Source organism: Silurus aristotelis (assembly GCF_946808225.1).
Source record: "Silurus aristotelis genome assembly, chromosome: 4".
Classification (NCBI taxonomy): domain Eukaryota; kingdom Metazoa; phylum Chordata; class Actinopteri; order Siluriformes; family Siluridae; genus Silurus; species Silurus aristotelis.
Genome location: NC_139577.1, coordinates 10,928,464 through 10,950,859, shown reverse-complemented (window position 1 = coordinate 10,950,859; position 22,396 = coordinate 10,928,464). Strand labels below are relative to the sequence as shown.

Sequence of the window (22,396 nt, the reverse complement as noted above, 5' to 3'; positions counted from 1 at the left end):
AAGACATAAAACTTTTCGGAACTATTGGTTTATTAGCCGTTTTGGGTTCTGCCACAGGTAAGGTAAGCACTATATTACTGTAAACCTTCCTATGCATATAACTTTTTATAGTCCTATTCATGCAAGAATATGCGAGAAAGTTTAACTTTAACTTAAAAAGAATTATTATTAATATTATTCTAATACAAAATAAATCTTTGATGTATATCAAAGGGGAAACAAACAGTCTTGTGCGATTTGATTTATTATTTTATAAATAATAATATCTTGTATTCATATTGAATTGAGAGGATAGAGAACCCAATGAACCTAGCAGTTTATACAGAGTAAGGTGGTGTTGAGCCTGAATCATAGGGATGAAAATCAGCCACTATAAATGAGACTGTAAAGCAAGACCTTGCACTGTACCGAATTCAACCTGTTATAATACATTTGCATATATTAAGGTCTGACCGGTTTCTGTTGGAAATATTTCTATCCTGTTCAGGAGCACCTAATATCCACTATTTTGAACTTTGTGTTGAAAAGAAGATAAAAAAAAGAGAGAAGAGAGCTTTGATCAGGCAGATGAAAGTGTAGCAGTGACCAGTTCCACAGCTGGCAAGGAGAGCTTGGTGTATGCAGCCTGAATATGAGATGGCAAATGGTAATTTCAGCTTTCATTTCCTGATTTTCACATGTAGATGTGATAAACAAAATAGATCATGGCATATTCTTAGGTGTGCAATGGTTTTAGAACGAATGTTCTTATAGGAAAAATAAAGTAAGTAGCAAGACCTTCTTCAGACAGCGATTGACATTTTAATGATTGATTTTCATTCTTATTTTCTGATGTCCTCTGTTGTGTGGCAGTGTTTTGAATAATTGTTTTGCTGCATGATGAAGTTCCACTCAACTAGATTAGATTGATTTACCAACACCATGTCCTAGATGAATTGTATGAGCAAATTCGTTATTTCTCTGCATATTGGCCTTTCTGTCACATTGGTAAGGGTTAATTTTGGTTTAATGTCTTTAACGTGACCTCCAGTCTGGCCTTCGGATTCATACAATTGAGGAGTGGTTTGCATCTTGTGTCCACTACATGAAAATGTTTGCATTTACAGCATTTTGGCAGATGCCCGTATCCAGAGCAACTTACATTGTATCTCAATCATACAACTGAGCAGCTATGTGGTTAAGAGTCTTACTCAGGAGCCCAGGAATGCCAGCTTGATTGTTATGATACACATTCAGATAACACAAAACCCCATGTCAAACACGTTTCAATTTTTTTGATCTCATGTTCAAATTTGTTTAACACATCTAGATTTATATATCAGAAAAAGCTCATCCTTATTTCAATGTTTGACGCTATAGCAAAAACAAAAGAATTTGCCTTGCTGTTTGAATACTATAGAGGGAAGGGAATGTGAGTTTATTAACTATATAGACTATCCACTTTATTCACATGTGAATGTGTACTGCAGTTATTCTTATGTGGGAGCAGCACAGTTAATTTTCAGTTAACACATAAAGAGCAGAAGACCACATCAGGTCCCACTCCTGTCAGTCAGCTACATAAATCTGACACTATCATGGGCACAGACTCACCAAAACTGCAAAGTCAACTCTTTGACAACTCTTTGTCCATGATATCCTCAGACACTGTAACATCATATAACACTTTTTTGTGAATGTAACTTTTCTTCATTAAATTTGTCATCATGTACCTATTATACCTAGTAGCACTGTGAAGAAGTTAAACACAGTTACCTATAATTGTGTTTTCTATGTTAACGGGAGGACATTTTGTAACATTTAATTTGTTCTAAAGTGTACATTTATTATCTTAGAATTAAGTGAAAAAATATATACTTATATGTATGTAAATAAATACTTTTTTCTCTTCATATTCAGGAAAAATAAAACATTAGTTTCTGTAGATTCTCAGTCTAACTAAAGACTCATTTTTCTCTTAGAGCTATATGGCTTTTAAGAAATGGTCTTAGTGATTTATACCTTTATTTTATTATTTATCATAGTAAAATGACAGCAAATATTTTCTTTATGTTGGTGTGGGAAAGATCAGATATCAAACCTTTTGTATCGGTAAAACGAACACGAACTGTTCGTGTGCATGTATACCTTAGCCCATCTGTAATCTACCTGCCTTCCACACATGTAGCAGCCATTTATATTTGATTATTAGTGAAGGTGGCCTTGAAAGTGATGTTTACACACTCCGTATCACGTAACACAGCTAAGGAACAAAAAGACTACGAGGCAACAAAGAAAGTGTGCGTGGTTGTGGTCAATGAGCCGCCGACTATTTACTACGACATTCCTCTATGTTGTAAGAAAAATGACTTGATTTAAAGCCTATCATTAAAACTTACAAACAAGCATCTGACATTAGATCCTGACCGTAATTAAGCAATCAAATTCATGTGGCAAGTGTAGACAATTACTTGGCTCCAGACTAGCACAGCTGAGTCTATAGTATAGTCATACCACATTATAATAGATAACATACTTTCCTAGCAAAGGATGTTAGCTCAACTGTTGCATGCTGCACACTGTTTGTGTTCTGAGGAGACCTGCTTGGTATGAGGGATTCCAGCGAGCCATGCTCATCAATCAAATTCATTTTGCTGCTTCCAGAGAGCAAAGGCTCGCGTTACAATACTGGCAATTCCACCTGTCTTGCAGTCTTAAAATGAGATAGCTATTCTGAAAAATCACTAGAATGCAAATATGATCTAACTTCTAACACAATTACAATTGCAATCTGCGTGTAATTTTTATAATTTTATTTTAAATGTTAATTACAGTTGAATGGTGCAGTACACTTTGATGACTTTGCAAGGCTTTATGCCCAATAAAATTGTTAGTAAATAACTTTTGTGTATTGTCTCAAATTGTGTAAGAGATGAGGCAGTGGCAGACCTTGTGCTGAAGAAGCTGTAGGTAAAAAGCAAACATTTTGTCCTATTACTGTTTTAGCTTATGGTTTTAAATGCACACTTGGTCTCATGCTCTTCCTGACCGGCATTTGCTCAAGGGTCAAGGCCGCTGCTTGCATGAAATAATTGTTGTTCCTTGCTCCAACAATTTTCATTCTAGTATAGACAGACAAGCATTTTGTGCCAGGTGGCTGAGGAATCATCTACATGCCACATAACTGGGGGTCACTCAATACTGCAGCCATCAAGGTCTTTGACCGCTGACATATCACTGCCCACACCCTGCATTGTGTGTAGATTACTAGCAGTTAGGGGGGAAGGCATTTCACAGTTGCACCATACGTCTAAATGTGCCACCTCTCAACCTTTCAACTGCAGGCTATTTCAAAGCCACCACTGGGCTCAGCCAAATATAGAGTGCAATACCAACCTACTCCCCCTGTTCTCCACCTCCAACCATGTAACAATGAGCCAGAGGATACAGTTACATCAACCAGTCTACTTCCCATGGGCTAAAGCTCTACTTGCGCACGCACAAGGAAAGCTATCGTGCATTTAGTATGGTGCAAATGGAGCAGCTCACTAACAGCACCAAGTGACAGGAATGGAGCATCTAAATAATGGAATGCTGATTCTTACTGCAGACTTGTAGCACACAGGAAGAAAGGTGTTAATGACATGAGTGATACCTTTTTACTTTCCAAACAAAGACTGCATATGTGCAACCTCGAAGGTTTTTCAGAGGACTCATTTGTGCTTCCAAACACTTAACGGTTTATTTGCTTCATTAATCTGTTTTGTCTTTGGCTTCCTCTTTTAAATCTGCCTTTCTTCCATTTTTCATTTCTTTTCTCATTTGTCTCTGCTGGTGTCAAATACCTGGGTGCTGTGGCACAGCTGGATGCAAGTTCAGCTGCTCTGCCTCCCTCTTATGTTTCAGTTAACCGAGTTGTGACGTTCCACTCATCCAACAGAGCTTACCAAGGGATTGCATCCCAGAACACACGACAGATGACAAGTGGATTAAGAGGACCTGGCCCTTTTGGATGGTTTTTTATTTGCATCAACCCAAATGTTAAAATTGCTGCAATACTTGAGGAACAAAAGGATTTTTTTTACTGTTTGTCTGGATGCTGCAATTGCTTCAAATATTAGCATAACAGTGAATACCTACAGACTCCGGAATGAATAGAAAGCTGGCTGTCTTTTATTCATGTCTTGCAAACTACTGACTAAAATTGTGGTACTCAACAGAATTATTGTTTGCTGATGCTGATGAAATCCACATTATTATAAATTTGGAAGTCCCTTAAAAATCCTGGCATTACTGTACTATATGTACAGAGCATCACAATTTCTCTGCCACAACTCGGATTGAATCACACCACACCACCAAACAACCTGTGCCTGTGATCTGTTGAAGCAAGCCCAGCAAGAAGATCGTGAATCTCTAAAAGGTATAGACAAGTCACACACTGTGAAAAACCAAATTTAGAAACTTTGTGCCCCCCGTATATTTCTCTCTGAAGACTCGGAGCAAAAATAGTGTGAAAGTTGTCAGAATAATTTGGTCTTAATTTAACACTGTTGCAAACAAGTTATCTGACAAGGTGCTTGGCAACAGAAAAAAAACTTGTTGAGGGTGTGAGTGGCTGACTTAGGTCAGAGCTTAAAGTGGCAGATCAAAGAAGGCGAAAGGGGTGTGAAGTAGGGTGGTCGCGTGCTACTTCTTAGCTATGATCTAAATGTGTGGAGTAAATGGGGGGGGGGGGTTAGAAAGTGTGTAGCACCTTCTTCTGGCTGTCTGCGTCTAAACACACATTAGAAGAAGCCCGCAGAGGGAGGCTGCCCAACACATGCACACTCTGTGAGAAGCTGGACACATTTCAAGTGTGCAAAGGACCACCGCAGTGCAGTGAACAGCAGTACTTAACCCTGACATAAAGACTGTCCATAGAGGTGACAATGGAACAGGCAGTTCACAATGAAGGGTAGGCTCCAGTAGATTAATGTTTAATTGCTGACTGCATTTACTATACAAATACCAATCATTTTATTATTCATTTATTTACTATTATTATTATTCATTTTGATTACATTACTTTTAAATGAATGTGAAGTTTGCCTTTCTTTCATAAGGTTGTTATGGATTAATGTTCATCGTGTGAAGCATTTATCTATTTCGGATATTTTGTTATAATATTTTGTGTAACATTCGTCTTTTTGGGATATTTATACTAATTGCCGATATGACATATGATATTTAAAATGACTTTGTACATCCATTAAACCTGGGCTGAGTCTGTAGATACATATCTTGTAATGTATACTAATGTGGGGCCTTTTATTATTCATCTGTGACTAGTCATCAGGCTCAGACCTTCTTGGTGTGTACACATTGCTATGTTCTTTGAGGCTTGGCACAGATCGGTGGCAGTTAAAAAGGGTTCATAAATGTCAGCAGTTTTTAATAAAACTGCAATAGACACCATAATCTACAGGTATTCTCCCTGGCACAAGACATGAAAGTGATCAAGTTAATCTGGGAACATAGGAATGCATGTACTATAACAGTGAAAGGGAGATGGGGATGTAGAGAGAGATCATTGAATAAAGCTATTATCAAGATATCAGCTGAACCAAGTATGCTTATTACTAAGAAAAATAGACAGTAATATAGAAATGTGTGAAGATTACCTGACAGATTTGGACTTGGTGAATATAAGAATCATAGCTGTCTTGTGATTCAATATGAACCATATGCCCCACACTAAAGCAATATGGTGACATATCAAGGAAAGGAAGCTCCAGTGGACAACCTTTCCACACAGAAGCAGCATCCTTCCTCTGTTGCTATAGAAACAGAACCCAATGTGGACACACAACACGTGTTCCAGTGAGCTTATCATAGCAAGAATGCAGTGGATTATCCATTTCTGTGCTTGAGATGCGAGTGTGTACACCTGATGCAGAATAACGCAGATGAAATGTACATAAGAACCCTACAAAATGCAATTCCTCTAGTAATATTAATTAATTTCATATGATTTATTTTTAAAGATTATTCGCTACATATCGAAGTGATGTGATTAATATTATATTTTTGAGAAGTTAATTTTAAATACATCTCATGTCCAGGCTATTTTGTATTAACTCGCAAATGTATGTGCATGCATTAAGTCTAGTTCAAACACCTTTTCTAAACAATCAAAATCATACTTCTCTAAAGTATGATCTCTAACCAATACAGATCAATAAACTCAAATCTATGTTGTGCTGATTATACAATTGCTGTAAAAACAATATCTGTTAACATTCCAGTTAACACCACTGCTTGTTTAGCACAGTTTTCTTCAGGGACTGAACTGTCAAAGGAAGCTTTTCACTTGTGAAAGAGCTAGATTTCCAATCGAGATTATGACATCTGAGACTAGTGATAACAGTGAAAACTGCACATTATTGCTAGGAACACAGTCAAAGCGAATCTGAGAAAATGTGATGAAACACATTTCTGCAAACCTAAAATAGTTGTGAACGCTATCATGATGTGCATGTACAAAGAGTTCCTTATCATTATACAAGGTTTAAGGAAGCATGAAGCTACCAGGCCAGCGGCAAAGGTGGACAGTTCAGAATCATAGAGCGTATTTATGACATCAAGTATAAAGAATTGTAGAATTAGAGATTTAAGACTTGAGCACATTTAAGCATTAGTTAATGTACCTAATCCAGTTGCAGTGATAACGTCACATTTCTTGTTTGTTTGTTATAAAAATTTCTGAAAATATAAAGCTGCAAATAGAATATCATTTAATACTTAGTTTTCAGTAGACACCTCATCATCATCATCATCATCATCATCATCATCACCAGGCTACTGAAAGTGATACAGACTTGGCTGAGGTGAATATTCAGAATTATAGACATGATTTTATTTTTACATAAATATAAGCATCAAGTGCTTTTTTTTTAATTCTTGGGGACTTTAATGGCTCTAATTCCCAAAGAGCAAGACATTACTCAAGGGTGCATGGAAGCTATATGAATGGATTCAAGGGGATAAAAACCGTAAACCATTACAGTACCTAATGGCATAGAGATATCGATGTCCATTTCGGAACAGATGTGTGAACAGGTGTTTAATGAGGCAATACAATACGAGGCATTTAAAGCAGCATTGTGACAACATTTGAGACTAAAATTAATGGCACTCTCTTAAAAAAATGCTAGACATCTTCATACACGCACCATTTAGACATGTTTTTAGCATGCAAAATTAAGTACAAATTCGTCATTTAAAATATAAAGAATACTATTTAAATGTCAGTTTTCTCCTTTCTCATGTACACATTCTGTACGTATACACAATATGGGGTTGCTCATGTCTTTCGTCAGCCGGTGGCGTGAACATGACAGTGGAGTGAACATGTACATGCCTGTTTTAAAAGACTACACGGCTGAATATTCCTGAGATAATCTATTGAAAAGTGATCCTCTGCTCTGTGTTGCTGGCAGCTAAATGTATGGTCACATTAGCTTTCGAATATTATGAGAACAGCCTGTCACTACAGCAACCCGGAAAGTCTCTTGAAACTACAATCTTTTTAAGCATTCCAGCTAGACCGTGAACAGTTACCAGGGTACACCCACATACCCTATTCTCACAGCAATAATTCTTAAAGAAAAAATGCCTGCCAAATTTTACAAAACTGTTACATTACATAAAATGTAATGAAAAAGTGTGTGAGTTGGGTGTGTGAGTGTGTGTGGGGGGGTTATATGAGTATGCTGTGGTAAAAGAGAAGTGAAGAAGCTGAATCTGTCTCTTTAAGAACTGGTCCTTGGGCAGGTTGTGGTGTTGAGTAGGGAGGTGGATCCTTGCTTGTCTTTATTCTGCCTGATTTTCCCAACAAGCATTCCTATCAACAAACCCTGCCTCACTACCAGCTTGCTCCTCTCCCAATGTGTGTGTGTGTGTGTGTGTGTGTGTGTGTGTGTGTGTGTGTGTGAATGTACTTGATTGAGTTTTGTTGGGTTTACTCAGAGTTTGTCATTTATGTGTGTGTATGTGTGTTTGTGTGTGTCTGTGCATGCATCACTTTATCATCACCTGAAGACAACTGCACTTTTCTGAGGCAGCCTTTTCAAGCCAGGTGTGCAACATCTACAGTATCAGTGAGTGTATTTATAGAGCTTTCTTTTCCACAGACTAAAAGGAATTTTTCTTATGTAAATTTTCTGCTTTTATGTAATTTACAAGTATAGTGTAGAGATAACCCAATAACAGAAGTGATAGAAGATGCAGACACGTGCTGCTCTTTTCACAGCATCTTGCTTCTATTTTCAGTGATATTGTAGATTTTGCATATATTAAACATATACTGGCTGCTATTTGAGATAAGCAACTAGGTCACGTTTTCTTATGGTGTATACTTGTCATTCTTGATATAACATTTTAATTTCATTAAATATTAATCCATGCTTAAAACAACGAATGACCCAAACTTGTGAAAAATGGTAAAAAAAAAAAAAAAACAACCTAAAAGTATTCTATTGTAGCAAAACTTGGTCAAGGAATCTGTGACAGTGAAAGGTTTTTGTTTTATCTTAATCATTTATAGGCCTAAAATGAAGTCATTAATATTTAATTGTACACTGGGATTCAAAATAATAAACAAAATTAGAGAATATTTTACTATATACATAAATACTATAGAAAAAAATAAGGAATACAAAGATTTGTGTGCTGGCTACTGTAGAAATGTAGGTTTTTTCTAATTAATTTAAACACCTTTTGAAGACTATCGCAGCATCGACCTCTTACACTTCAGCTGTTTCTATGAATCTAGCTATTATCCTGTAAAGTGTGACATCAGTGGTGCACTGCTGCGTAAAAGAAGGTAATTTCAAGACAAGCTCGTAGGTGATGTGTGAACAAGCAGTAGCATCATTAGAATATATATATATATATATATATATATATATATATATATATATATATATATATATATATATATATATACAGAATACAGAACTTATTTCGTGAAATGCGCCTTAAATACAATCTGTGGTGAATGCAAAGTTGAGTGGGAAGCCAGCACTAAACTTTCCTCCACCTGATAAATGCTTGTTAGATGATCTCAGCTGCATGATGAATACACTCCCATATGGGCTTCAAGAAGGGAGAAAAAAAAGTGGAAAACAGCTAAAATAGATACTCTCACTTCATTTTCAGCATGCTGCTAACTAACACACACTGATTACACATGTCTAAAATAGCATCGAGCATAATCAATGGCTGAGTGATTGAGCTGTGAGAATGACATGAATATATAAATATAGCTTGTTTATTTTTACTATGCAGGTGCGAGGATGAAAGACAGGGCAGCAGGTTTAACCGATAATTGACTTGGCATCCCTCAGGATCAAGGACACCAACTAGCCTCTAGCATCTAGCTACAGATTTAAAACTACTCACTGTTTCAGTGTGTAAAGCATTTGTTGTAATGAATGGTTTCATTATTGGAAATAGGTGAACAATTAAAAAATGGGTTTTCTGGCAAGTACCTTTTTTCAGAATTGATATATACTGTAACAACTGAGAGATTAAAGAACCATGAAAGACTGAAAACCTCAAGCCAAGAGTGTTTTGCTAAAAACATACCCTGTTTTATTTTCTCTCAGTTCATCTTGTTCTTTCTCCGAGTGATGAAAATACTTTCATCTGGATGAGTAACTAAGGCCTGTGATGTCATTTTCAGGTCAAGAAAAGTGAATTTGCAATGTCACGCTGATTAATCTTGTGTTATATTGCATCAATGACTCAATCATTAAAAAATTTCTGAAACTAATATTGCAGCTTGGAAGATTGACAAATATATAAACGTACAAAATCTCTGTACAAGTGACATTACCTGTATTTGTAGCTGTGTCAATACGCAAACAAGGAGTGGCATTGTGTTGTTGTAAATGTCCACCATAAAAGATTTACAAAGTGGCCTGAATTATTAAGAGAGTGTCTGTTAACTGTTCTGTGGTCAGGTTTCCCCGCTGTTCGATCTTGAGATGGGTTTGATGAGTTCATTCAGTGGAAAAATAATTTTAACGATAGAAATAAATGTTTACTTTTAGAGATGCAAACAATCATTTCATTCAGTAATTTATTCCAGGACAAAGCAGTGTGTTCACAGAGTTGATAAAAACCTGTGCTGACTCATCGACTATTATGTGCAACATAGAACATATGAAAAAATGAATGGTTTTAAATCGCCTAAAGGCATGTGTCATTTTTACCTGTTGTGATTTAATCCTTTTGGAGTCATGCAGTTCCTGGTATATTTACTCAAGCAACAACAGGGCAATTTTAACAGGCAGTGACATATTTGCCACACTATTCAGTTGTGTACCTTTATGTAAGCTTTCACTGAAATGCATTTCTTGAATACAGATAATAAAAAAGGTGCTTTTTTTCCCCTTTCGCATTTTGCTGAAAAATCAATAAAATTGCTAACTTGAGTGTTAGGATGCGAACGGCAGCATTGTTTCTAATTGTATTTTACATTCTAAACACAATCTTGTTTTGTTTCAGCTTGCACTGCATCATGATACAGAGGGTTACCCTGACTTTGCTTCTCTGGGGTAGTTGGGGTTGGCTCATCTCAAACTGTGAAGGCCAAGGTAAATATATCCATCTGATTGTGAAAACACAGGAGAAAGTATAACCTAATATTGAGATTATACAATGCAGCTGGGACCGAATAAATGTAAGGAGTTATGAGACAGCTAAAAATACTTACAAATATTTCACTGCTGCATTCATAACCAAGTGAAATTTTAAACAAACTCTTTTCTTCTCTAACAAATATCTTATATAAGATGCAAGTATGCGTCTTTTCCAGGTATTTATTGCTTCAGTATGCTAATGCTTATGTCACTGACATGAAATCATGATGTACAGCTTTCATAAATAGTATAACATAAAACAGTATCTGAGGTCCAGAAAGTGGAGGGGGTTGGGGATGTAGGCAGTGTAAATCCCCTTGAGGCTGATGAATCTTGTTGCTATGATATTATTTTCTGGTTGTTGAAGATTATTGTTACGGGCAGTAAGTGTGTAATGCGTCAGAGAACCATGGGATAAAATCACAAAGTCTCTTGCACACTCCCTGTAAAAAGCTTGAACAGATTTTAGGCTAAACCTTTATCAGCAAATTGGAGCCAGGGGATAAGATGCTAAATCTGTACTGGCTAAATGTTTTTCTAGGGGCAGAAACACCCAAGTAGATGCTGGATTGAATGATCCCTAATTTCACAGGAATCTGGTTACAAACCCCCTATTCCCCTTCAGATGTTCAGAGTTCAACTCCTTCCTTCCACATAGGCTGCAGTCCCTAAGTTTAAGTACACGCGCGCACACTTCAAGGCGCGTGGAGTGGCAGCAGGCTCACAACCCTTCAAAAGGTTGAAATGGAGGAAACCAAACCTGCATGTTTCACTGGCACCAGGGTGCTGGCTACAGCCACAGGGGTGCAGGAGATCTGGGATAGAATTTCATGGCCAGAGTAAATTTAGCTCCCTGTGGTTTGAACACGAAGCCTACCGACTAGATCTGCTGAGTGACATCCCTCCAGAGGCGAGTGGTTGAGACTACAATTCTCAGGAGTAAGAGTGAGAAGGATAGGCTGAGGGAGTCACTTCACCTGTTTATTTCAGTTATTCTAAGCACCCATTCCAATAACCCAATCTCTCTGGAAAAAAAAAAATGCTTGCAAATTGAATTCATTGTTAGGGTGCATAGATGGTTTAGTAAAGGTCAAATATGAATCAGTATAGCTTTAGTAATGTAAACACATTTCAGGAGTACAACCTGAAACTCAACCTTATTAATCTCCTGGTGCCAAGAGTTTCTTCATTCAGGCTGTGTGTCAACTGGCAGCTTGCAGGTCCAGTTGGCCTTAGTGCTGTTGTGCTCTTTTAAGCAATTTGTGCCAAAGCCCACTATGGGCCTGGGCCAGAATGGTTTCCCTGTCTCATGTGGTTTGTTTGGAGCTCATCTGGAATGAAAGGCAGGCACTGTAGCCATCAGAACATGACCACGGAGGGAAAAATAAAAGCATTATCTCGGCTACGCTTGTAAGTGTTTGACATTTCACATCTGCAAATACTGCAATCTAACCAATTTGTCTTGTTTTAAAAGATTTCTGTACAAAAATCATATTATAGCTGCCAATTATGGATACCAAATCAATTGGTATTTAAAAGTGCACATGCCATACCCCAGTGCATTCAAAATATATATAAAAAAACATCCACACAATTAAGTCATAAAAGTGTTTGACAGTGCAGTCTGTTTAGTTCTTAAATGTTGCTGTAACTCCATTTAGAACTAATCCATGGCTTTCCCAGCTGTCCCTATTTAAGAGATTACTTGTTCTATTGTTGCTCTGGATTGCTCCAAACACTCTCAGATAACTGTTAGTACTTTTCAGCTGTTGCACTGATGGCACAAAAAGCCAGGTGTGCATTGTTTAGGGTTCACTACGCTCCCACGAATACAGGTTTTATAGACAGCCAGTTTAAATGGAAAATGCATCTCATACCAGCCTGAGTGAATTAGAGTCAGTTCACATGCCAGTGGTGAGGCTTTATGTATCATAGATATTTTTTTACATATATAGGTATAATATCTTAAAAAGTTATTCGAAATGTGACAATGATGCCTCCAAAAAAAATAAGAAGCTGAGGTGCGATGGTTCTGATCCCATTAGGCTGGAACGAATGTTTTTGTTATCTGCTATAAGCTTGGCTTAAATTAAATCCCTATAAAAATGTTTGGCAGTAGGAATACTCAATAACATCTGCCCTTATACTCCCATGTAAACTGCACCACATCTCAATAACATAATTTACAATGACATTTCAGGTTAAATATTTCATATATACATGGCAAGACAAGCACAATGGTTGACTGGAAGAGTGTCTGGGGGGCTGGGACCTAAGCAATAGTGAATTCCAGTGGTGTTGAAACAAAGCTCCTACAGGCAGCAGCTTGAAAACATTCCAGTCCTACCAAAGTACATGCTCCTCTCATACTACTTATTACAAATACGAACTCTCTAGGAGGCAGGCACACACACAAGCACGCACGCACGCACACACACACACACACACACACACACACACACACACACACACACACACACACACACACAACACACACAGTGGCATATTAGAATGTGCACTATGCTGCAAAACCAGCCAACTGAGATTGTTTTTATTGAATTATAAGAGATAAGAGATGGAACTTAAATTCATAAAAACACACAAATGGTCAACCTCCCAGAAACAGATTTACAATAATTTCCAATAATTTACACAACTTTTCTTTTTACCTTTTGAAATCACTCATGTTGGAATCAAAAAAAGATGTGAACTTTTTCCAATTTCTTCAATTAAATCTAAATTGGAATCTATTCAGGTGACCAGAATTTGGAGCTTCTAACTAGGGAAAGCTGCTCAAACCTGCTCACTACACACAGTCGAGATGTGACGCACGTTGGTCTAGAATAACAACTTCACGCAAAGCAATCATTAAAGCAAAAGGAAACAGAATTAATTAGTTGTTTAAACCCACTATGAGACCTTCAAAATATCACTCACTGGCAGCTTGTCAAAACAAATTAACCACCCAGCAGAACACAGCTGTGTAAGGGTGCAGCCTCATGGTGTGCCAGCTGTTCAATCACTACAGAGTCCCTATGGAAGTGCTACATAAACTGTTGAAAAGGAACACCACGTCTGCTGCTAGTCGCACATACTGCCAGGTCAGAGTTCAACACACTAGAATTAGTATCCTCCAGCTCTGTTATTTTAAGCATGTCAGATGTGTTTTTCAGTGGCTTACTTTATAATAGAACTGTATAGAACTGAGTAGAGGGTGGTATTGTGGGCATGGCAGTAACATAATTCTAACCTTCTTCTCTTTTTATATACCTTTAAGTGTAACATTTAAGAAAATCACACAATCAAATCGTTTATTTTACTCAATGAATTCTTAAATTGTAAACTAGTTTGTTTTGTCTCTGACAGACTTGTTTCCAACAAACTGCACCTGCAAGCTTGGCCATGGGAAGTGCGCTGAAGATGGTGACTGCAGGTAACATTAGTGGTCATGACCTAAACAATTTTAAAAGACAAAATAGGTTGTGTTATTGTAAAATAATACATATAATCTTTATCATAAGTGATATTGGTACACCGAACCTGTACTTTAACCTCTGCATCTTGCACTATCCTAGTTAACTTTGATACGATAATTGCCACATCTTGAGTTTGCCTAGTGACAGGCATTCATGAATCATCAATTCAAATCTACTGTATGCTTTATCAGTCAGTTGCAGTTGCCATAAGCACTGGCCTTTTTTCACACATTTTTAATTGTGTACTGTGTAATACACTGTAAACAACATAATGGTTCACAAAGATCTTAAAATATTAGGCTAGTTAGCATTGCAAGCACAATGCTAACAACTTTAGTTCCATGTGTAACTTTGGTTCTATGGATTCTGAAGCACTGAGTTGTTAGTCCTTTTCAACCATGCTAAACGTGACTAATCATTTTAATGATTCACTAGCTTGATGGATTTTTGAGCATTTTATGTCAAGCTTCAATAATTTTTCTCAAAAGGAGAAAATACTGACAATTCCACATATTGAGGGAGTGAATGAATGAAGGATGTATAATGTATTATAAAGAAATTTTTTAAAGTATGCTGAAATAAGTAGAACAAGTAAATAGATCATATATTACATATTTCTTTTTAATATTAAATGTAAAACACACACGCACTTACATGCTCATCTGTATTATCCAAATGGGGTCTAACAAAAATAAACTATTTAATTATTTCATTTTAATTTGTGCCAATTTAATTGATTACTCAATTTAATCAGTATAATATTAGATTAATTATATATTGTACCGGGGCATGTACCGAAATGTTAATTTTGTGTACCGTTACACCCCTAATATTTAGGTATTTGCAAAGTACACTGTACGGACAAAGGTTTGTGGACACCTGACCATAAGATTTGTATGTGCTCTTTGAGCATCCCATTTCACATTTAGTATTAATTTGCTTTTTGGAAGATGTTCCACTAGATTTTAGAATGTGCTTGTGGAGATTTGTGCTCATTCAGCCACAAGAGCATTAGTAAAGTCAAGTACTGATGTAGGGAAGGTGAGGATGCCTGGGGTACAGTCAGCATTTCAGTTGAAACCAAAGGTGTTCAGTAGGGTTAAGGTCAGAGCTCCATAGCAGGCCACTCAAGATCTTCCACAACAACCCATTTAACTATATCTTAATGACTCTGGCTTTGTGCACAGGTGCAATGTCAATGAAACAGGTTTGGATGTCAGTTCAATTAAGACAGAATATAATGATATCCTGTAAAATTGTTTGCCTCCAACTTTGTAGTAACAGTTTGGGAAAGAACCACATATGGCTTGAAAATCCTGATACTTTTGTTCTTATAGCATAACTTGATTATGAGGTTCTTCCATCATTTCAGCAAAACTAACATACTATACTGTGTATTGTTGTGCCCACATAAATGTCTAAAGCATGTAAAGATTGACACACACATCTTTGCTCAGGAGTGAAATGTTTATAAACCAAAAGAACCTCTATGACGTGCTGAAAGAACGAGGCTTTGTGTATTTCATGCTGCAAAAATATCCAAATTAAACGATTAACCCAGTTTTCAACACAAATAAGACAGTATTAATTTTTATAAATTTTCCTTTCAAATTTTTTTTGTATCTAGATTGTGAATACATTTCAAATTCCTTTTCCCACAGCACCACAAAGAACAAAACACAGACAGAAAAACATAGCCAAATGTATGTGGCCACTCTACCATTACACCCAGTGGGAGTCTTTCCCAAAGAATTGCCACAATGTTGGAAGCAAACAATTATCTAAGGGGCTCAAAAACTCAGTACAAAATTCAGCAAACTTTATTGAAACTAACCTGCGCCCCTATGCACAAAGTAAGATACACAGACAGCACATACACGGCACAGAGCCCTCACCTCAACTCCATTGGGACGAACTGGAATGCTGGCCTGGCCTTCTCTCAGTCATCAGTGTCCAACTTTCCTAATGCTCTCCATAATGGCTGAATAGCCATAAATCCTCATAGGCCCACTACAAAAGCTAGTGAAAAGCCTTCAGAGACTGGTGGCAAAGGGGTCCCAACTCTAAAAGAAAATGTTTAAGTAAATATAAATGTGATGGCCAGATGTCTACATACTTTTGACCAAATGATGTAGCATCCTGATGAATAATCACTTTCTTCCTACGATTATCATGTTTCAAGGCAGTTTTAGCAACAATGAGCTGAATAATAAAATGTATTTATGCTGCTCATGCACATTTCCAAATACAGCAGTGAAACAGACAACAAAGATGAGAGATGTTTGGGGCATTAAAGGTTTTGCAATGAAGTAATATATTGCACACGGCTAAAATCACTATTTATTTTATGTATAAAACATGTATAACTTTTCTGGATGCTTACCACTGTGTCGGTGCATTCTCACCTAGAACGAGGCAGCCCTTAGCTCCCCTGTGGCATCATACTGACACAGTTACCACTCACTGTGATTATTTCTCTGATAGGGCACAGTTTAAAAAACCTGAGCAGGTTTCAATCCGTGTTTGGATGATGGCATGACTTTTATTCTTAAATCAGCTCAAACCAGTAAACTGTAAGATCTGCTTTAATGTTAAGGAGCACTTCTTTTAGTTCTAGGTAAAGACATCTGCCGAATTCTGTCATCCAGCCTCCTCACACAAACCGTGCTTGGTCTCAGTGCAAACTACAATAAAACTCCCTAATACAAAGCAGACCTCTAAATTCATCTGTGAGATTATTGAGAATGCGACCCAACTTACTGGTAATCAATCTGAAATGAAGGGCAGTTTTCAGACTATTAAATGACTTTGGGCATATGTAAATTTGATGTATACTGTTTATATTAATGGTAACAGTAGTACAAATAGCATGAGCATTTGTACTACACCTACATCTTCTGTCATTAAAAATTAAAGTGGTTCTTAAGTGCATGCTGACCTAGTGGCAAGGTTTGAAGATACTATTAGAAGTATTAGCTGTTTAGATACTATGAGAGCTTAAATTATTTTTATTTAAATCTTACTGATTTGTTAGCAGCCTGTTTTTCTGTGTTTCATGTGTACGCTGGTCTATTAAAAAGTCATAGTAAAAGAAATTGCTGCTGAGTTTGTTTTTGTTAAATTGTTGGGCAGATGTGATCCGGGTTGGGGAGGACCCTTTTGTGAGGATTGTGTGCGGATGCCCGGATGTGTCCACGGCTCCTGTCATCAGCCATGGCAGTGCACATGTTTGGAAGGCTGGACAGGTCGTTTTTGTGACAAAGGTAACGCCTTCCAGTGGGTTGCCAACAAACCCACAAAATCTTCATGTATAAAATTTTATTTCAAATGAATGAATTGAATCGAAAATTGAAAACGTATCATTTAAATATCCAGATATTCACGTGTGTGAAAAAGAGAAGCCATGTCAAAATGGGGCCACCTGTTTCCTAAATGATGCCGGAGAGTACAACTGTTTGTGTCCTGACGGCTTCCATGGAAAAAACTGTGAGTTCAAGACTGGACCTTGCCATAAAACCAAGTAAGTTTTTATTTATTTATTTAATTATTAGCTGAAGAAGCTGATGTTGAAATTGTTATTTTTTCCAAATAATTACATATTAAAAACTAATAATTTGATCACTTAATTATTTCTTTATTTAATTGATAAAAAAACCCTATAAATTGTTTGGTGAACTGTAAGCACAGATTGAGTCTGCAATTAAATACATTTTCGTTTGTCCGCGTTTTTTTTGCTGCATCAGCCCAGAATTAGCTACACGCACTGGCATGAGCTGTGCAACAGCCTGGTCAATTTGATGCCTCTGGAGAGCAATCATGTAATTCAATGGGCTCATTACTGGCCCTGCGAGAGCTTGCTAATACTACCAGACTGCAGTCACACTCCTACTGTTCTCCCCAAGTGCACTAAAACTCGCACATCAAGTGGTTTCCAGGGAAACCACAGCAGCGCCAAAATAACGAGGCGTTGTATATTTCACGCTGCAAAAATATCCAATTAAAATGGAATGAAATATTTCTAAACTATTAACCCAGTATTCATTTTTATTCATTTTCCCTTTTCATTGATTTTTTTTATCCAGACTGTGGATACATTTCAAGAGTTGTAATTTCTCTTGTTCTATTTTGTTGCGCCTCAGGTCCCCCTGTAAGAATGGTGGCTTATGTGAGGATCTAGGTGGCTTTGCACCTGAGCTGACTTGTCGATGCCTAGCCGGCTTTACAGGACCTCACTGCGAGACCAATATGGATGACTGCCTGATGCGTCCCTGTGCAAATGGTGCCACTTGCGTGGACGGTGTAAACCGCTTTTCGTGCTTGTGCCCTGCTGGGTTTACAGGCCGCTTCTGCACTGTCAACTTGGATGACTGTGCCAGTCAGCCATGCCTCAATGGAGGCCGCTGTATAGACCGTGTCACGAACTTTCACTGCCTGTGTCCTGCTGCATACACGGGTCGAACTTGTGAGGTTCCACTTGGTGAAAAGGGGTTCCCAACTCAGTCACCACACAAAGACTTTGGCTGGGGAGGAGGGAGAGGGTTTCCAGAAATCTCCAAAATACCACCAGGTACTCCAAAAAAACCACATACCTACACCTCAGGAAACTACTCCCAAGGGATTACAACTAGTGGGGATAAGGGCCATCTGCTGAAAATTTCTGTAAAGGAGGTAGTGACTCAAAGTGCAGCAGCAGGACTCTCTGAGGAACATTGTATCATCCTGATAGTATTAGGAGGCCTGACTCTGGCTGTGGTGGCCCTTACAGCTGGCCTGGTGCTACGAGGACACTGGCAGAATATCTGTGTCTGCAGTCATTGTAGCGCACCAACCTCCAAACAGCATTCATTCCAGCAATGTCGCACACAGCAGCGCCACTTAGCTGCCACTCAGCAGGACTGCAAGATCAGCTTCCTACACACATCTGCTCCACCTGAGCTGGAGAAGAAGAGACTAAACACGGAGGTTATATGAAGATACAGAGAGAGAAATGACTGCTTGACTGCTCATAATAAAGATGGGTAATGTTTAATGAAGAAGGGTCTTGACCTTAATGACCCAGTCACACCCGCTGTAGCTCAAGAAGGGAAGGAGCTGTATAGAGTGCAGATCAACTGAGAGAATATGAAATAGTTCTCAAGGGAGCATTAGCAAAAAGCACTCTGCAAAAAAAAAAAAAAACACTTGACTAATCATTGTGGACTAAATGATGCCATGGTGGAACATACAGCACTAAAGAAGCAGAAAGGACTATGGGAATGTTTTATTATGACAGTCTTTAGAAGGACTGCAATGAAGAAACGTACTGTACTATTCCTATTTTATACAAAAAAGACTTCATGCATATCCATGTTTTGAGTGTTTTCACACTTGCCTGTTTCAGTGTCCCAAGTTGTCTTAGATCAGTGACTCAGCATTTTAGTGTATATGTGAATACAACAAATGAACTTAAGACTCTTCCAAAGTGAACCACAAGCGAAATGTACTCAGACCACATTCTAAGAGTCCAAGTACAGTCTGTCTGTCGTTCATTTTGTGGTCCACATTAGTGAAAACTAAGTGGTCTCAGGCCGCTTGGCATGTTGCTTCATTTGGTCTAAAGGGGGACAGTATAGAAGTATACAGCAGTTACCTTCTCACAGTCTTCAAATGTAGAAGTTGTCTATATGGAGACAATTGCTTTGTAAATGATGAATTTATATAGGTGTATCATGTGATATTTGTACAAATGGTGGATGACGGGTCCAAGCACATTGTGCTGGAGCCTTCATGTTCTTGTATATCTTAATGGGCAGCTGTAAGGTCTAGAAGCACAAAATTTAGATAGAAAGTTGTATTACCCCAACTATTTAGGCCAATTTGGGGACCCTGATCCATCTCAATGTAGCCCTATACCACAGTGTTTTTTATTGGTTTTATTTGCCCATATACTCTGACTTGAAGACAGTTCCACTTTATTAGATTTGAATTTCATTTGCATAGTATGCAAGATTTATCACTGCACCTCCTTTAAGTGATTTAAAGGGATGGGCTGCATTTGTCAACCAGGTTTACTGTAATGTTCAACCCATGGTTTTAAAGCAATTGCTTGTCGGAGTAAGTTGACAAACTGCATGGTGCATCTTTTTGCTTGTCTTTAAGTTGAAAAGCCCCCCCCACCAAAAAAAAAAAAAAAAAAAAAAAAAAAAGAACTTGTAATCAATCAACATCGGGTTAATTGTGTTTAGATGACAAGCAGATTAAGCCAAACATAGAGTAAAGATTTTTGATATTCAAGAAATCAACCATTGGAGCGAAAAAATAAAGGCCATATCTAACCAGTACTTATTGTTCGAACATAAACCATTGTAATATTTGGCATCACAGGCTAATAGTGCCCGAAGTGTTATCATTTGACCACAGTGTGGTCCTAAAACATGCATACAACCGATCATAATGCATTATGATTTTGCATTAAGGACGAATTGCTGAAACTCATGTTTTGTTACTGTTGAATGTCTGAAACATGATGGATCATATGTATTTCAAATTCCATTGTCAAGCTTTTTACTTTTCTGCATTCAAATTTTCATGAAACATAGCTTGATGAGATCAAGAGTGTGCCAGACAGACAGGGTTCTTTCTGCATGTGATACCAAGGCAATCAAGGTGACAACAAACAAGAAATTAGGACACAGTTGCACATTTCTTTCGAGCATCAACACCATTAAATGTACTTGAGAGGACTAAGATTCTATTGTGATTTGACAAATAAAACAGTGCTACAGCTAAAGATGGGAGATCATGTATTGAACAATTTCTTGTACTGAATCTAAATTGGATACCTGTCTTTGGCACTATTCTCACTCATTTGGCCTCACAGGAAAAGTGAGTCTATACCTCTGCAACACATTTATGCATTGTCTTGAACTTGATACTTATCACTAAATTGTAGAAATTAGACGTGCAGACAGATTAATCGTGGCCACTATGACCATATGTTGGACTCACTTTTTTAAATAATACCTGGATTGCATTGACCATCAGTTGCAATTATGTAAATATTTTGTATTATCTACTGTTCATCATTGCAGCTCTTTAGAGAAATCACTTTGGAAAAACTTGACAAATGTGCAGTTCATTCACGGATGTACAGTGATATAGGATCAACCGTATTTTTTAAATATAAATATAATTTATTTCTGTAAATTATTTGTGCAATGTGTACTTGAGTATTTCAATGTGTATTTTTGATACTGAGTAGATACTGAGTTGTATTAATCGAGTAAAGAATAATGAAGTTCTCTTGTCAATTATTCAAAAGGACAAATATCAGCGATAAATGTCATGTCACTGCATACATCATTTCTGACTGAACTGATAACATCAAACACTTAACAAAAAGCAGGCTAAGACATCCTCAGTATGTATGGTCTGAAAGAAATGTGAATTATTTGTAAAACCTCGTTGGTTCCTTTTTTCATTACAAAAAGCAATATCTAGCCATGTTCTTCTTTTCTTTTTTGCCATGCTTATGGTAACAGCAAACTGATGGATTAAATGTTTAAGGTGCTGAAATACAGTGACTACAATATGTTTTCATTTAAATTCTACACTCCTTTTTGCACATAACATTTAAAAAATATACATAACCCCCTATTGCCATAAGGGAAAATATTAGCAGGAAAACATACATTATTTTATCATGCACTAACGCACAGTAACAGTAATTCAATAATAATTAACATTAATATATTTACAGATTGTAAAAAAATCTTACCATTGAAGAATGTCTAGTGTTCTTGTGTATGATGTCCTTTCACCATCACCATTACTGTATCTCCAAAGCTTTGGATTTTTTCTTATTGCATCTTTACACGGAATGAACCGTGGTCTGGTCCCACCCTGATACTATATATCTGGCACAGGAAGTAAGGAATGAGCCCAGGAATAAAGTGAAACTGGAGCCAACACTTCCTGCTGATAGAACTGTATCACTCACAGAGCAAAGTAGAGAGCAGTCTCTCCACTATAACACTCATAGTGCTATTAGAGAGTATATTCTGTCCAATGCACAAGCTACAAGCTTTTAGTCGAATTCATCTCTAATCATATTCATTCATGCATATTTTTAGTAGATTCTTAAATTGCATTGTTATATTATAGGCAAATTGATGGTATAGCAGTGGTGTTTATAAACATAAAGATGTAGACTTACATACATATAGTGAAATCCAAAATAAATCAATATGGTGACCATCCTTTGGCTTTCAATTC

The 22,396-nt window shown here is 37.3% G+C and overlaps 1 protein-coding gene and 1 long non-coding RNA gene across 6 annotated transcripts in view; both read left to right on the top strand.

Annotated features, from left to right (window-relative positions):
• LOC310725328 overlaps positions 1 to 22,396 on the top strand; it is a 130,134-nt gene that overhangs the window by 74,866 nt on the left and 32,872 nt on the right. The window lies entirely within an intron of this gene.
• On the top strand, positions 37 to 21,699 carry dlk2 (delta-like 2 homolog). 5 transcript variants are annotated; one of them, XM_083540036.1, is made up of 6 exons: positions 37 to 57; positions 10,534 to 10,622; positions 14,034 to 14,100; positions 17,276 to 17,406; positions 17,519 to 17,663; positions 18,283 to 21,699. In XM_083540036.1, the coding sequence occupies exons 2-6, from the start codon at positions 10,547 to 10,549 to the stop codon at positions 19,112 to 19,114; spliced, it is 1,251 nt and encodes a 416-aa protein (XP_083396162.1). In that variant the 5' UTR covers positions 37 to 57; positions 10,534 to 10,546; the 3' UTR covers positions 19,115 to 21,699. The 5 variants fall into 5 exon arrangements, with proteins under 5 accessions (XP_083396162.1, XP_083396160.1, XP_083396163.1 ...); XM_083540034.1 differs by lacking the exon at positions 37 to 57 and adding an exon at positions 4,791 to 4,936; XM_083540037.1 differs by lacking the exon at positions 37 to 57 and adding an exon at positions 7,818 to 7,909.